This window comes from Eretmochelys imbricata, chromosome 9 (assembly GCF_965152235.1).
Source record: "Eretmochelys imbricata isolate rEreImb1 chromosome 9, rEreImb1.hap1, whole genome shotgun sequence".
NCBI classification, from domain to species: Eukaryota; Metazoa; Chordata; order Testudines; family Cheloniidae; genus Eretmochelys; species Eretmochelys imbricata.
In genome coordinates this window covers 25234357-25251648 of record NC_135580.1, presented here as the reverse complement: position 1 = coordinate 25251648, position 17292 = coordinate 25234357, and the positions used below count along the sequence as shown (strand labels likewise).

The 17292-nt window shown below is 40.1% G+C and overlaps 1 protein-coding gene across 1 annotated transcript in view; it reads left to right on the top strand.

The window, feature by feature from the left end:
• Positions 1–406: 406 nt before the first annotated feature.
• Positions 407–17292, top strand: part of MME (membrane metalloendopeptidase) — a 60631-nt gene continuing 43745 nt past the window's right edge. Inside the window, exons 1-9 of the mRNA XM_077826674.1 lie at positions 407–423; positions 705–874; positions 1946–1981; positions 7138–7299; positions 8414–8494; positions 9484–9579; positions 9687–9805; positions 10972–11037; positions 15640–15774. Coding sequence (XP_077682800.1) covers positions 407–423; positions 705–874; positions 1946–1981; positions 7138–7299; positions 8414–8494; positions 9484–9579; positions 9687–9805; positions 10972–11037; positions 15640–15774 — 882 coding nt within the window. The remainder of the gene's footprint in view (positions 424–704; positions 875–1945; positions 1982–7137; positions 7300–8413; positions 8495–9483; positions 9580–9686; positions 9806–10971; positions 11038–15639; positions 15775–17292) is intronic.

The window sequence follows — 17292 nt, the reverse complement described above, 5'->3', positions numbered from 1 at the left end:
ACAAAAAGGACTGTCACCACAATCATATCCTACTACCTGCACATTCTCTGATCTCACTTCCACTAGTTTTACTTGTCTTTATTGAAGTTTTTCCTAATTTACACCCATCTAAAGTTAGATCGGTGGTTCTGATGCTACTCCCATTAAAATTAAAATAACAACTCCCACTAACTTCAGCGTGAATGGGATTGAGCCCAGAACAAAGCCCATTTTTCTTGCTTCTATTTAGTCATAGCCTCAACATTACAAACTTTAATTGCTCAAAGGATTTTAAAAAAATGCCACTGAGGCAAAAACAACATATTTGACCTTTGGCATTAGATCAAAGAGTGGAATGTTAAGTTAATTTTTATTCAGACAGTAATAGTTGCCTTTTGCTTGCCTATGAACTCTTGTCCCAAGACATATGATTAAATCACAAGGGTAAGTGTTAGAACCGTGGGTTTGTGTTCTTTCCTTTTTGGTGGCTTGTATGTGTGAAAGAACTGTCCTGTGAACTGTGAGTGGCAAAACAGCTGTGTGGTTATAGTCACTTTAATTTTATGACTAACATGCTATTTGGATTTTTCAACAACCCAACGTTCTTTCCTTTTGTGAAAGCTCGCCATGGAAAAATCCTAGTAGCTGATGAGCTAAATGGCTAGATGTATTTGGGAAATACGATTCAATTAGGTTCTTAGTGAATTTGGCTTTTTCCTTTTCAGAATTTGGGTTATGGGCAAGTCGGAAAGCCAAATGGATATAACTGAAATGAACACTCCAAAACCAAAGAAAAAACTGCGATGGAGCGCCCTCGAAATAGGGCTCGTTGTTGTAGTGATTCTCCTAACTATTATATCTATCACAATGATAGCTCTGTATGCAACATATGATGGTAAGTGGATGTTCATCTTATTGCAATTTGAATGTTAAAGTTGTTAATAGTCTGCAAAAAAATGTTTTCAAGAATAGAATGAACCTGATAGAATAAGATAAGAGATAGTAGCACACAAGTGAGATAGGCTCAAATGTGATGTTAAAGTTTCAATATGTCTGAGTGCATATATATTGCTAACTAAATAATTTAGCTAATAAAAGAAAAACCATTTTATGTTTGACCTAGAAGGGCTCAGCCAAGAATTAAATTGCCTGTCACTACTATGTTATACTTTTTATAATCATATAAAGTATTGTGTATAAAATTAGCTGATTAACAGCTGCAATTTATTGGCAGCTGACCATAAAAGAGTCATTAGACAGCATTACATGGTCAACTGAAATTTAAAAGTTCATCCAAATTTAATATTTCATTTAAAGTTCTGATTTACTATGAACGTTCCTTTTCCAAGAATTTTTACTTCAAGTAACAGAATGTGGCAAATGCTACATTTTTTTTAACAAAAACACCTGTTTGTTCCAATATACTAATTCTGTAGTTTACAGTCTGTGCTTTACTGTATACACTATAATTTAATTACACAGTATGCTGGGGAAAAGATACATGAAATAGGAAAGCTTTCTGTTCATTCTTACTGTACCCAGCATGAAAACTCCATTCTTCCTAACTAAGGCTCTTGATTTGAAGTACAGCTCCCACTGTTGTCAACTGGAATTTCATCAGAAGGATCAAAAGCAGTGCATGACCCTAACTAAATGAAGATGTTAGCAATCTTAGGGCCTGATCCTGAAAACACTTACTTACCAGTTGAAGCACTAACTATTGTGAATATCCAATTGATGTCAGTAGGACATAGTAGTTAGCATTATATTCAATTGTACAAGTGTTTTCAAGGATCAGGCCCTGAATTAATTAAAATTTTAGGTGGTGTTTAGTTTCTGCATTGCCTTTAAATTCAATTCTGAAATGACAGTAGCACTGAAAATCAATAATTTAGTGTAGTGTACATTAAGGAGACTTTCAAATGGAAATTAAGGATTTGAATTTTTGTCCCATAAATTTTTTCAGACGGTGTTTGCAAGTCTTCAGACTGTGTAAAATCAGGTAAGGATATATAGCTTTTCAACTGATTCTACTACTTTTGCCTGTGTTAGTACTTTGTAGAATCCATTACACTGTCACCCTGCTTACCTTAAATATTCTCCTCTTCACAAATCTATCCTTTATTTAGTAACACTTTAGCTGTTTCAGGAAAGCAAAGGCACTGAGAGTACTGATTTCATATGGTCTTTATGTGTTTGTAATAGATACCTTCATGGCAGTTTTATAATCTCAGTTTTATTTAAGTAATTAAAATGTTTGGTAAAATAAATTGATTTAATTGTATATCATACTTTTAATTCATGAAATATAGCAACAATGGTTCACTTACTTTTTTAAAAGCACATTAAAACCTCAATCCTGATCTCAAAGCCTTCAGGCCTTCATTTTTGCAAGAAAAGTCAACAATCAGCTTCTCTGCGTGTCTGAGATCAGGATCAAACCTTCAAGCTCTCTAGCATGGTAGTGATTTATATTTTATGGGTGAAATCCTGGCCCCATTGAAGTCAATTGCAAAACTCCCATTGATTCCAATGGGGCAGGATTTTACCCTATATTTCCAAATTTCATCCTCTGTCTTCTAAATTGTGCACTGCCCTGCATGCACACACGAAAGAGGCTGGGGTGAAGAGGAAGCAAGGAACCTTGTATCCCACTTAACTTCTCTAAGTATAGCCAGTCATTGGCCCTTTAGAGTAAAAGGACTGGGGGGACAATACTGTAAGGAGGAGCAATAGAATTTCATCATTCCTTCATCATTGGCTGGCATGGGAAACACATACTGCACTGTGGTAGTAGCAGATGCCTTTGCTGTGGACACTCACCTAATGCTTCAGGAAACATTGTATTGCCTGAGGCACAATTAGTGAAATACTGGCCCAGCTGAAGTCAATGGGAGTTTTGCCACTGACTCCAATGTCTCTGGGAGCTCACCCTATATTTCTGGGAGCTATCACTAACTCAGTCCAGCAGTCTCGCCTTTACTTGGTTTTCATTGGGATACAAAAATACAATTATCTCCACACCACTCATCCTTGAACTGTTGTCCATATATCATATTTGTGAGAGTTAGACTGCAGATTCTTCTGGACAGAGACCCAGAGAACGTTTCATCTTTTCTACATATGCTTTCAGTGCTATGTGACTAAATAAGCATAGATAAAATGTTTTAAAATTAGTATAAATTTGAGATGAGCCTTGTGAATAACACAGATCATCCCAAGCAAGCACCTATAAAACCTTATACTGTATAACCCATCATGTATTCTGAATTCTTCTTCCAGGGAAGTCCTATGGCCTATTTTATGTAGGAGGTCAGACCTATAAATATGCCACATGACCTAAGGGCCAGATTGTGGAGTCCTTGCTCATGTCTGTGAGTACAGACTCATTCACTCACAGGACTACTCCTGGGTTTAAATGCTCACTACTGTGAATGGGGACTCCACGCTCCAGCCCTAAATCAGTGTTCTGTATTGGCAAGTCAATGGGAGTTCAAGGCACCCAGCTCTTCAAAAGATTTGGCAATATAGTGGTTTTCATGGGTTTTCCACAGTTATGAAGTGATTCAATGGCATGATAAAATTCACTCTGTTGTGAAAGACTAGTATAATAAAAAAACCCTTAAACCAGAGAAATAGTTGTTGATCCATATTAGTTACCATGTGTTAATGTTTCCACTATGATGAACCATAACTCTGAGTTCAGTATTTAAATCAACAGTTGGTGTCCATTCAATATCTGATTGGGCTTTGGTATCAAGGGCTAGTTGGATAAAGTGCTCAGGTTACTTTTAGTAGTACTATGGCAGCGGTACACACATGGAAGGCAAGTGATCAAATTACTAATGCTAGGAAATTATACAGAGGTCCCAAAAGAAATTGAATCAGGACAATTTTATTAGGGATAGAAATTAAATAAACTGGTAAAGCCTTGAACTTACACCAGATATGAACAATGCACTGGGACAGTTTTTGTGTGTTCATTTTCAAAAACTTTGCAATATGCACAAGCTCCTAAAAAGGGTTAAAATGAAAGTCTTGCATTATATATGCCAATTAACCAAGCTCAGTGGGTCTGCTCTTACCGTAGTTAATAAGAGTTTAGCTACTGATCTCAATGGGAGCAGGAGCAGGCCCAATAAACCGAGAGATGCAGTATTGACAAATAAAGGAAAAACAAGAGCAGTAGTGCTTTGGAGAAAGTGATAAAGTTCAAATTTAACTGAGACACAAATCCATCACTCAGGCTGTAGAGACTCCCCATAGTGGTTCTGCTTTGCAAAGTAGGGGGGGGCTAGAGGTGAGTGAGCCAAACAGGAGGTTATGAACCATTTGCATGTCACAGAGTTTTGCTCCTAAAAAACAACTTTTGCAAAGCCATGCACGGGCAGAGAGGAACAGCTCTTTGATTAACACACTGGCCAATATAGGCTTTTCAGTAAAAGTGTTGTGATTAAGTGTATATCTCAATAGCAGGTAGGTCATAGTACATGCAGATAGGAGTTTAATTCCAAGGGTGAAACAGTCTTTGCTTTTATGTAGCCTGTTAATGATTTGCCAGATGCATGCAAGATGTGTCACTTTTGCAAAAAAACAAAAACAAACAAAAAAACAAAATGTTTCATATCCACTCTTTTCAACAGGAGATTTTTCCAGTACAAAATTATTTTGCGACATGGCTGGTGCTTTGCACTGTCATGGAAGTCAGCCAGCTTTGGTGCAGACTAGGATATTAAAAACTTTCTTGTCCCCTGGGCAAACCAAGAGTGAAGTGCCTGGTGATGCTAGCACACTCCAACTTAATTCAGGGGAGAATACTGCCTTTTGGATTGAGCTTCTGCCCAGCCAGTGAAACTCATGAAGTCATGCTTAAAAAAAAAAAATGGTAATTTACTATCTGAAAACAGAAGCTGTCAAGTAATGGAAGCCAGTGAAATGTTAGATTCTGGTGGACAAGGACCAAAAACAAACAAAAAAAAAGTGAGAGCAAGAGAGATTTTACTTGGGCAGAACGGTGGACCACAAAAACAAAGGAAGGAATGGATGAAAATGGATCTGCAAGCTTGTGACAGGGCACTACCAAACCTATTAGAGAAAGAAGCTGGAGCCATGACAAGATAAAAGGCACAATTCAAAACATTCACGACACCTTGGGGGAGTAGGGCGCGGGGTGGGAAATCTAGACGGTGACCGGGATATCAGAGATTATAGCCAAAGTAGGCAACCCTTTGACCAAAAGGTACTTGATAGTAGAGTTGGGTTTTGGATTCTGCAAGAACCTTAACAAACACCCAAACATGGGGAAACACAACCAAACTTCAATCTCCCTGTATGGTGGGCACAATCTTGTATGCTTTAAAAATCAATGGGAGTGTTGCCATTGTATTCAGTGGTACAAAGATCAGGTGCTGTATTTTATTTGTTTCCATGACCTTTACTGCTTATGGGAGCTATTTCTTGGGGCCAAATAATGCAGGATTTGTTCTAGTCATAGTTTTTGCATGATCCAAGAATTGGGGCATTGTGAAAAAAACAGATGTTGGCTTCAAAAAGGTCTCAAGTCATTAAAAAGTCCATGAAAACAGAAAAACAAAACACCACACACACAAATACTAGGCCCTTCATGCAACTTACCAATGGCATAAAAAAGGCATGAGCCACAGGCTTTCTAGGAGACTTAACTCCTAACACTCACCTCCAATCTCTAGTTTCCTTCATTTGCCAGACTCTAATCTCCTCTGAAAATGTCTCCCACTCCTTAAAGGGAAAATGTGTGTGTGTAATTTAAATGCTATTTTAGCCACATTTTGTTACACAGAAGTATAAATGAGTAAAGGAAACACAAGTACCTTGTATATAATTAAAAACAAATCATCAGTCATGGAGTCATCATCTTGACAATTTGATTATGCTAAATACAATTAGAAAAAACTGGTAACTAAAAAAGTTATTGTATGTGTTGCATTTTGTGGGCTGTTTAATTGTACTTGGCTCCACATCTAGGCACATTAAAATCAATGGCAGATTTACCTGAGTAAGGACTAAATCAGGGGTCTCAAACACGTGGCGGCCCATGGAGTTATTTCTTGCGGCCCGCCATAGCTCCCCTCAACACTCCCCAGCCCCCTCCGAGCGTGCCGCATTCCCACTCCTCTGCCTACCTCCGAGCACTTCCCACCACCCGCTTAGGACCTTCCAGGAGGGAAGGGAGTGGGGACTCGTCATGCTCAGGGGAGGAGGCAGAGAAAAGGCGGGGCCAGGGCAGGGATTTGGGGAAGGGGTTGGAGCAGGGACTTTGGGGAAGGGGTTGGAATGGGGGCGGGGAAGGGTGGGAAGAAGCAGGGCTGGGGCTTTTGATATCTTTGTATGAAAAGGTGTCAAGTGATGCGGCCCTTGGGCCCATGTACTAGTCCTCATGTGGCCCTCATGGTGATTTAATTTAGTCCAGGGATCTCAAACTCAAAGCGAGAAAGTTCTTCAGCATTTGGCCCAGCAAATATTGATACTGAATAAGCAACTAGGATTTTTAAAAGATGCTTTGACATTTAAAAATGTATACTGAGTAGGAATATGCCCCAAAAATGGGGTTGTTTTTTTAATACCTTTTAGATAACAAACAATCACTGGAGTTTTGCTTTAAGGCTGCCTACTCACCAATCCCTACTGCCCTTTGAGGATGAAGACCTTTCAGTGAACAATATCAGATATCAATTTAGTATTTATCATGTTACAGTATAAATTAGAAAGGTGGTGTGGTCTGGAAGAATGACTACAGGGTTGGGAGTCAGGTGATTCTAAGTTTTAATCCTGGCTCTTGCACTGACACTGCCTTGGGTAAGTTACTTTACGTTGTTGTCTCAGTGTTCCTAGTGGTAAAATGGAGATAATACCCACCCAACAAACAGGGCTGTTGTGAGGATGAGTTAGTCATTGTCTATACAGGGCTTTAAAGACATAAAGTGTTAAATTATTAAATTTACTGCCTGGTTTAGAAAAAAATTCTTTTAACTTAAGAAGATTGTGTATGTGTTTTGGAGAGGGAAGGAGGAAGCCAGGGTATCCTAAACTCAGGGATTATATTTGTCCCTTTCCACATCAGAATCCAGATTTATTTATTTTCTAAGGTTTCTACATGTGTCCATCTGTCTCATATTACAGCAGCCCGAATCATTGAGAATATGGACACTACTGCAGAACCTTGTAAAGATTTTTACCAATATGCCTGTGGAGGATGGTTAAAGAAGAACGTCATTCCAGAGACCAGCTCCCGTTACAGCAACTTTGACATTTTAAGAGACGAACTAGAAGTTGTTTTGAAAGGTCAGTGGAGTTTGTCCATGTACTAGAGAGCTGGACCGTATAAAAGTTTCCTCTTTGGCTTGTGTGTAATCAGAACAAAACAGGTTATGTAATAAAGGTTTATATGTGATAGACTAGTCAAGATCTGTATTCAGTTCAGCATAAATCAACCCAGATTATTTGCTTGGATAGTAATTTGAGTTTTGGTAGTAATGCGGTTGTTTCTGAAAAAATAGTAGCTGACCACTGAAGCAGACTTGTCCAGACCTGACCCCTGTGATGACTGAATTCTGTGTGTGCACTTATCCACCTATTACAACAGCTGAAACCCAATTCACTACCCTCCTGACCTATAAGTGACAGCTCTCCCAGGTGAGGGGAAAAAAAGGAGTTTCCCTCTGTGTGAGCCATTGGAGCACGCTCCACATGCTAGAAGTTGCTCTGTGCCAGCTTTACATTCAGCATGTCTGTACTCCTATCAAGATGTCAAAGGGTATTAAGACCAAATTCAGGATTGTGGCCTATATAATCCCTCCCTTGAGTTTCCACAGATAGGGTGTTTTTCTAATCATTCCATTGTGTGTCGGGAGGGGGGGGGAGGAAGAGCAAGCACCCTTCCCAGCTGCCCCCAGCAAATCATTTGGGGGACACCACCCAGAAAACTCAAAGTATCCATGGTGGTCAGGAGCCTTCGCAGGGAAACCCAATATTCCTGTACTGTTTCCTAGGCTTCACCTCTTGCATGGCAACACAGCTCCCTCTACTTACAGAGCTTCCCCACCATCTGCAAACTTTCCCTCCAGGGTCAGGGAATTTTCATTCTACACTGGAGGACTCCATAGACAGTTTCCCAATAATGTTTGCCAGGTAAACATCTGTAGACTGGAGGTGATACCATGGAGAGTGGCTGTCTTAAGAGTATCACCACTCCCCACCCAGCCATGCCACCTCCAGGGCCCTGCCTTTGGCGTGGAGGGGCTTCTATGGGATTTGCTCTGAACAGGGAGCATGCTGAAGAGTTATGGATCCCCCATCCTTGTGCTCCTAGTTGGTTTCTATCATGTTTTCCTCCAGGCTCCTCCCATTGCAGATGAAATGCTGTAATATTTTTCCATGTATGTGTTCTTTGTTTCAGACGTCCTTGACAGGGACAACACTAATGACATACTGGCAGTGCAGAAAGCAAAAACTCTGTACAGATCATGTATAAATGAAAGTAAGTTTCTCCACAAATTACTGTACATAAGATTTCTATGTAAATATGGGCATAATCCATATACTGCACAGTGCATGGGGGCTGTAACTAAATGCTACAAGACTCCCAGCTTCTGGAGCCATCTCAGGAAGCAAACTGGAAGTTCTGACCCCATTTCATGTGAACTAGATTAGATGTCTCTAGTCTCTGTTTGCCAGAAGTTGGGAATGGGCAACAGGGGATGGATCACTTGGTGATTACCTGTTCTGTTCATTCCCTCTGGAGCACCAGGCATTGGCCACTGTCAGAAGACAGGATACTGGGCTAGATGGACTTTTGGTCTGACCCAGTATGGCTGTTCTTATGTAGATTTGTATTTAATTAAATATGAACCTCAGTACAGTAGCCACTGTGTTATTAATTTTGATGTCAGTTTATATTACTCTTCCCTATTCTCTGTGCTACAGCCTTTTGTAGGCAACTTAGAACTGCACTGTAGAAATTCTTGAAGATGGAGATTTTGAGTGCTGGGTAGCAGTCATTTGGGACTTCTGACATCAGGAAAGGCATGGGGAAACAGTTTTGGATTTTGGGAATAAGAGTGTTAGCCAGATGTTTCTACTAAAATGATCATCAGTAAAAGAGCTAACAGTAGCCCTTTGAATTATCATTGTTAGGTGTCAGAGTGAAATGTTAACTCAAACTTTTCAGAGCTATTGTTTGAAGGTGATTGCAGCAAACTGTACTTCAGTTTACACTGGCTCACATTTTAAGGTTTTGTTGTTTAGTTGGTTTGTTTTGCATTCATGAGAGAATTTTTTTTTAAAGAAATCTCAGATTCTGGAGCACAAATCTGCAGTGCTGCTGGTGGGTATGTTCTGGGGAAAAGTTTTTCAGCTGCAGAATCCTGGAATACAGAGAACCTTTTATACAAGTCAGTATAGTATTTGGATGTTTTAAAATAACTGGGCATATAACTCATACTGTATTAATTTTCTTGTTTCCAAAAGCTACTATTGATAGTAGAGGTGGAAAACCTTTAATCAATATATTGCCACATGTGTCTGAATGGCCTGTAGCAACAGATAACTGGGACTCTGCATATGGTAGGCCAACTTTGTCTGTTTATTTTTCTGTTAAAATCTCTAAATGATTGTATTTTTTCTTTATTTTCCAAAAATACTGAGACTAAATGCATCTATCATTTCCTTAGGTGCCAGTTGGACAGCTGAAACAGCTATTGCACAACTGAATTCACAATATGGGAAAAAGGTCCTTATTAATTTTTTTGTTGGCACCAATGATAAGAACTCCACAGTGCATATCATTCATGTAAGTCTGCTAGGATGGCATTGACTAAATAATCCTTATCGCCATACACATTTCACTCTTTTATAATTATTAGCTAAAGGAAGTCAGAAGGAAAAATTTACTGATTTGAATTTTGGCAGTTAAGAAATAGCAAATCTTATGTTTGTACCCTTTGTATTTAAAGGGTTTATCAGTCTGGTACAGAGAATCTCAGTTACTGAGGGGTTTTAATGACACTTAATAGGACTGTGACAAATATCTGTATATGTATGAAAATAGCATGCATGCAGCGTATTTTCTTGTATTCACTGGACTATGCTCAGCCAGCATAACTCAGGATTGCAAGATTCTAAGGCAGAAAACCCACCAACAAGGGAGCTGCAGCTGTACAAGACAGTCACACCTCTTACTCTACTGTGGGATCTGCAATCAGCCAGCAGAGCTCTGAAAGGGATGTGGGCAGGGTGACCAGTCTATTTTTTGATTAAATAGCACATTTTCCAAGCAGCTGCTGTGCAGCCTGCCCTGGCCATAAATTTAAAATAGCCTCCCCTAGGAGCATATCTGGGGAAGCGCAGTGGTGAATCCACTTACAGCCCAGCTTTCTCATGCAACCCTTAGCAATGGTGAATCTACTCTGTTTTACACATTATATAGAGTCTTCAAGAGCCATGGTGCCCATCTATAGATTTTGTCTGTGTATTCTTTGTCACCAGTTGCATTGTCTGCTTACCTCTGAAGACAATGCCACAATGGACTGTATTGTTTATAGGGCAGCAGCAGAGGGAAAGAGCTAAGAGGAGATGATTCATAAATTAAGGCCAGAAGATTCCACTGTGATTATCTAGTCTGACATCCTGCAGGACACAGGCCAGGGGACTTCCCTGTATAAACCCTCTTCAAGTCCAATATCTGTGTTTGAATTACAGCATGGCTCTTAGGAATGCATCCAGTCTTGATTTAAAGTTTTCCAGTAATAGGGAGGAAAAAGGAGAGGAAAAAGAAAAGGGGGGGAGGGGAGAAGAGGAAGGTAGGAAGAGAGAGAAAGAGACCCACCTCAGTCAGCCTATGGATTTGCAATATTAAGAATGAAATCAGAGAATACTTTCATTATTTCCAAAATTTTAGTTTGCTACAGGGTGGTACTATTTTGTCTGTAAGCTATTTTTTTTTTATTGTTTTTGTAGATTGATCAACCTGGGCTTGGTCTGCCTTCTCGTGACTACTATGAATGTACTGGTGCATATAAGGAGGTAAGCCATGGCTAACAAGTAGGGGTGCACATTCTCTCCCATGTGCAGAGGCAATACTGAAAGGAGAACCGTCCCTGGCCCAAAGAGCCTGCAATCTAACTCTCATGGAAACCACACTGGTGGGGAGAACAGAGAGGTTCATGGGTATAAAGAGTTTTAAGAAGAGATTGATCTGATAGCAGAGAGTGTGCTTAGCAGAGAGAAAAAGGTGGAAGAAACAAAGAAAAGGCACAAAAATCAGGAACAGAAAAAGGAAATATTGAATATGAATGAGTAGCAAGTGAGAAGGCAAGGAGATATAAATTAGAGTAGGGGAGGGGGACAAGAGCCATAGGACCGTGGTGGTGCTATGAATATGATGTAGTGAAGGTAGGGACTTGGTTCAGTTTTCCTGGGTTCATTCTGAGCCAGCTGTTCTCTATCCAAAGTCAAGTTCCCCATATGCACTGAGATAATGGGGATACTCTGTGCTGGATGAGAAGGATGCACTTAGCTCATGTTGCCTCATAGTTGTCCCTAATGGCTGCACATAGATTTCAAAGAAGAGCAATGATGAGGCTGAGCCTTGTGGGAGCATGCAAGCTGAAGCTCTTATGGAGCAGCAGCAGTTGCCAAAAATGGAAAGGAATAAATGTAGCATCATTCCATCAACTTCTGCCAGGACACAAAAAATAAACCGGGATAGTTGAAACTGGCAGTGTTAAAAGTGATTAATATGGAAGATTTGGTCTCAGCCTTGGTGTTCCATCATCATGAAGAGGTTGTCTCATCAGTTCAGCCAAGGCCATTTCTGTACTATCACATCTTGAATGAAGCAAGACTGGAAAGAGTCTAGGGTGTCAGCGGAGGCCAGGCTTTACAGATTTGCTGCCACCTTCTTGAGATCCTTGTCCCGGGAGCTTATAGACTAGAGTTGGAGGTAGTGGATTCATTGACACTGTCTGTATTTGACTTTTGAAAACAAGATTAAGGATGGAGATGACACTTGATCATTTTGAAAAAAAAAATGTTAAATTTTAGTTGTCACTGATATGTTTAATGGGATGAAGACAGTAGGAAACCTACAGTCAAAAAGGAGCCTCCAATCGAACTATTGTATTGCATGGTTTAGCAGAAAAGATCTAAAAGTGTCTTAAGCTTGAAGGTAAGCAAAGAGCCTAGCAGCCACATTACATCGTGCCATTAGAATTACTAAAGCTGTTTATAGTTCTAGCTGATCTTTAATTCATGTTTACTTACCATGCATGTATATTTTCATTAACTCCTTGCTACTAGAATTGTATATTCTCCCCATTGCCAACAATGGGTGCACCTTAATCCTCCAGGCGTTAAAAATATATATATTTATTTACTGAAGTCATCTAAGTGCTAAAATTGTGCCTTTAATTAGCCAGTTTTCCCATCATATAATTAAAGGCAGAAGTGGTGAGAAATGCATGATTGTGTTTTGTTGATTTTTGCTAACATATGATACTTAACTAGTTTAAATTGTAACATTATGTTTAATTAGAGAGTTTACTTACCAATAAAGATAACCACTAATTATGCATATTAGCATAGTTCCTAGGAGCCCATCACAGACGAGTACCCCACTATGCTAGGTGCTGTATAAACACAGAACAAGAAGATGGCCTCTGCCCCAAAGAGCTTACAGCCTACCAGAAAGTAGGTCATGAGGAAATTATGTAAGTTGTATGAATTGTGACTCTTGCTGGTATTTTCATTTGACTGTGGGCCTGATTTTGATCTTACAATAGTTTTTACAAAGTATAGCACTAATTACTTCAGTGGAGCAAATTGTGATTTACACAAGCATACGTGAGAGGAGAATCAGGCCACTGAGTTCTCAGATATACAAATCTGTACAATGTTTAACATGAAGGGCTGGCACCCCATTCAAATTTTCATTCAAATTCCATCCCCCTTAAGGATGTATTTGGGCTGTAACAATGGCTATTTCTTGGGCCTTTTAAATGCAAGATACTTGGTTTTAGTATTTGTTTTGATACAGAATCTAGTGAACAAATTAGATGGTCTTACACTGTGACCTGAAAAATTGTCTACCATCAAAACCTCAAACATTCTACCACTAAATAAGAAAGAAAGTATGGACAAATGTTTGGGGGGGAAACCCCCCCCCCAAAAAAACCAACAAAACCTCTTAGCAATGCCAAGAGTAAGCACTAGGCCAGAAGAATCTAAATTTCCCACCGCCACAAAGACTTCAAGGAAATGGGAAAAGTCTCTTCCCAACAGAGTAGACACCTGCACTCTGCCAGCAGCCTTTTCTTGGCTCTGGTTCCTGCTGTGTCATTCTGCTTTTATCCTTGAGCTGTATGTGGCAAACAGACAGACAGTCTATCTCCTGTTCTTTAACCCAAGCATTTTCAGCTTTAGAAGGGGTGTTTCTCATTCCAAAACTACATGTGAGGTTTTTTTAAACTAATGGTACTTCAGAAACGGGTGAAAGTAACATTAAGCATTTACCAGTACAGGGGCCAGGCTCGGGGACCCTGGAAGGGGTGGGGCCTCGGGCAGAAGGGGCAGGTTTGGGGGTAAGGGGTCAGTCTCTCTGAGCCAGCACATCTGCGCTGCCTGGCCCACACTGCCCAGGGCTCTGGCGCCCATTTAAAGGGCCCGGGGCTCTGGCCACTGCCACGGTAGCAGCAGCGGCTGGGAGCCTCGGGCCCTCTTAAATTGCTGGCCCTGGGGCAGCTGCCCCTTTTGCCCCCACCCCTCCACTGGCGACCCACAGGGGGCAAAGGGGACAGTGACGTTAAAGTGCTGCGGCTTTAAGAAGCGCTCTAATGTCGGCTGAGTGCGGGCCAGTATCGGCGGCCACTTCTTACTGGTATGTCGTACTGGCCGACTTTCACCCCTGCTCAGAAGCCATATCACCCCACTGCTGACAGTTCTTTTTGACCCTGAATGCCCTTTAAGATTGCAGTATATCCAGCACCTATTTACAATGTAGCTAGAGATCAGCTGAATTGTCCTCTTGGCTGTTCTGATTGTTCCTAGGTGCCATGCAATGGTCTCCAGGTTAGGCCTGATCCACAGTCCATTGAAGGCAATTAAAGGACTGCCATTAACTTCGGATTTGGATTGGGCTCCTGGAAAACTTAAGATTTGTGTACATATCTGTGTACTCTTAAGTGGTGTTTCTGGGCTTGATAAGCACACTTCATGGTACAATTTTTCATGTTAACTGCCAGGAACTTCATGCCATTTCCTCCCTGTTAAAATGTTCTTTTCTAACTCGTGAAAAGTATCACTGAGGGCCCAATCCTGTGAGGTGCAGTGATCTCCCAACTCCCAGTGAAGTCAACATCATTTTCAGGAGGTGCCCAGTGCTTTGTAGGTTTAAGCCCCAAGTGCATACAGACTGTTACCAGCACTGCCTTTTAACACACATATGAGAGGCTAACTGCAGATGAATGGGATTGGTAGTAGTCACTAAAATGTCCACCTGAATGTCTCATTTCAGGACACAGATTCTGTCAGCTTGTGAGCAGACATAAAAACATCCCAGTATATTTCCTTAAATGCACATATGCTTTAAAAATTTTGTTTTTCTATTTAGTTTAATTTATTTATATTTGCATTAAGGGAGCATGTTGAAAGCAGGATTCCTATCGGGGAGAAGGTAAAGCAAAGTGAGTGGGAATCATAAAGAGGCATTGTAAAGAAATTCCTGCCCTACTTTCCTTTATGGAAAAGTCCCATAGAACTGAACAGATGACACCAAGAGGGTTCTATGGAAATTTAATCTTATAAAATTTAATAGAAAATTATATCCATACTAAATGTTAGCCACCCTATAGATATCCATAGCAGGGATATTATTATTCATTACATTGAATAGGATGATCTGAAAGCCTACAGAAAGGTTATCATTTTCTGTTAAATTCCACAGGAGCTTCAGAAATATCCCTGCTACAAACTGTTTAGCCAACACAATTTATAAAAAGCTGTATACAGAACACTTTTCCCCTAGCCTTTGAATGCATAACAGAGTGCACGGCCATTAGCCAGACCTCAGGATGTTCTGACAGAAAGTATGTATCACTGCAGACTGAGGAAACTGGCCATCACAGAGGTTCCTATGGACTCACAAGAAAGATATAGTAATTACTTGACTAAAAAAATGAATCACTGTTTCTGGGAGTGATGTTTCCCAAATGCTAATTCAGCACTAGCCCATCAGCATTTCACTGATGTTAACGTTTCTGCTTCTGCTGCCTGGAGGCACTAAGTAAGATGATTAGGAAATTTAGGGTAATTCCCAGACAAATGAGGGGTGGGGTTTAAGTATGAACTTGTAAACATCTTAATTTTAAATAGAGTGCATGGCATAATAGATTGCAATGTTTAGTCTTGATTAGTGCTGCAAACATATAGCAATTTGCCATGAGGAAATTTTTAAAGTTAATTTTCACGTTATAACACAGCATTTCAGAATGTAGTACTAGATTTTGTTCTTGGCACTTGTTAGCTACATTTCTAAAGAATAATGATTCACAGAAATCAAAGTTAGTCTAAGATATGTATGATACACAGTACTTTGAAGAGGTTTGTCTTGAAATGGTTTCTTTTTTGCAGGCATGTTCAGCCTATGTGTCATTCATGATTTCTGTGGCTAAGTTAATTCTCCAAGAAAAAAATCTCACCATCAATGAAAGCCAGATTTCTAAAGAAATGGAAAGAGTTATGGATCTGGAGATAGAGATTGCCAATGTAAGGAAACTTTTCTTTGTGAGTTTTACATAACTGACTTTATTCTCGGTTGAAAGAGATAAGCAGTAGGAATACTTAGGAAAGAACATTATAAACAGTTATGAAGTTACCTTAAATGTGAACACTAAGAAGACATGGAGCCATATTCTGCCCTGAGATAATTAATAGGCATTGTCTCCCTGTAACTGGAAGCTGTATTCAAGACAACACAGCCCATGTTACATTTATATAATGGCCTTCATCTTCAAAGGATCCCAAAACATTTTACATCTTAAACTGATATACCAACTGTATAGGGTAGAGCAGAAGTGTCAGACTTTTCCAAAGTGAGGACCTGAAAGATTGTCTCATGGGCCACCTTCCCTCCCATTCACAATCCTGTGGACCCCTTCCCCTATGAGTTAGGATTTCATAACACCCTTGTGGCAACTATAGCAATTGCTTGTCTGGAAAGTATTATTAGCAAAACGTTGAGTATATTTTTAGCTGTCTTTTAATTTGATAAAGCAGCTGGAAATTAGGAGGAGAATGCTACATGTAATGTGCCAGCCTACTGCAAACCACTTGAAGCAATTCGTGTACACAGAGTTTCTTCATTTAAACACAGCAACTCTATACAATGCTTTAGGTTCCAAATCCTAAAACTAGCTTATATGGCAGTATGGTGTCCATAAGACACAGGAGACTGTAAATGGGATGTGCACCAGGCCAATCCTGAAGAAGGTCAGGCCTTGTACACAAGATGGGAGATTAAAGGGCACATGGACCTGAAGGTGCCTATTACAATGAGAAAGAGGAGATATTATCATTAGGTGTCTCCTCCCAAGCAGTAGTATCCTGACCCTCTGCACATTGTTTACTTCAGCCCTCCATAGCTCTAGTGGGGAGTGGGAAAATGACAGAAGAGACTTGGTTCACATACCATCTGCTTAAGAAAAGGCACTTTGAGGGACATTTTAGGGGTCTCTTTCCTCCCTACCCTTCTTGATTTTGGGGGGGTTGGTTAGAGCAGTGAGCACCAAATACAACAGAGTAATATTTGGCCCACACCACCTTTTTAGTCCCTCCCTTAGTCAGCTGTCCCAAACAGATTCTTAGCCAAGAGTTTTCTTCAACAGTAGCATCCCTAACACAGGCAGCCAGAATTTAAATGTGTCAAGGGGGAAAACCAAATGGAAAATTCTGGTACTCATGCACAAAAATATGGGCTCAAATCATTCACAACTTGAAGATTCTGGACTGATTTTCTTCACCCTTGAGTTGTTTTTACTTTCTCAATGAGGAGGACTATAAAACAATCCAAGTTTGCATTTTCTAGCTTCAGCCATTTGAGTCACACCAACAGACTAATGGCATGTGTGTCAAGGAGGAAGTGTAATTTCCCCATTTCCATATATCAAAACCAGATGATTTTGATTTTCCTCAGAATCTTGAGAAAGTCACCTCTGGCTGAGGCCAAAGATGGAAAACTTTCAACCAAGCGGAGTTTATTTGATAAAGAGTGAGGGATTGAAATGA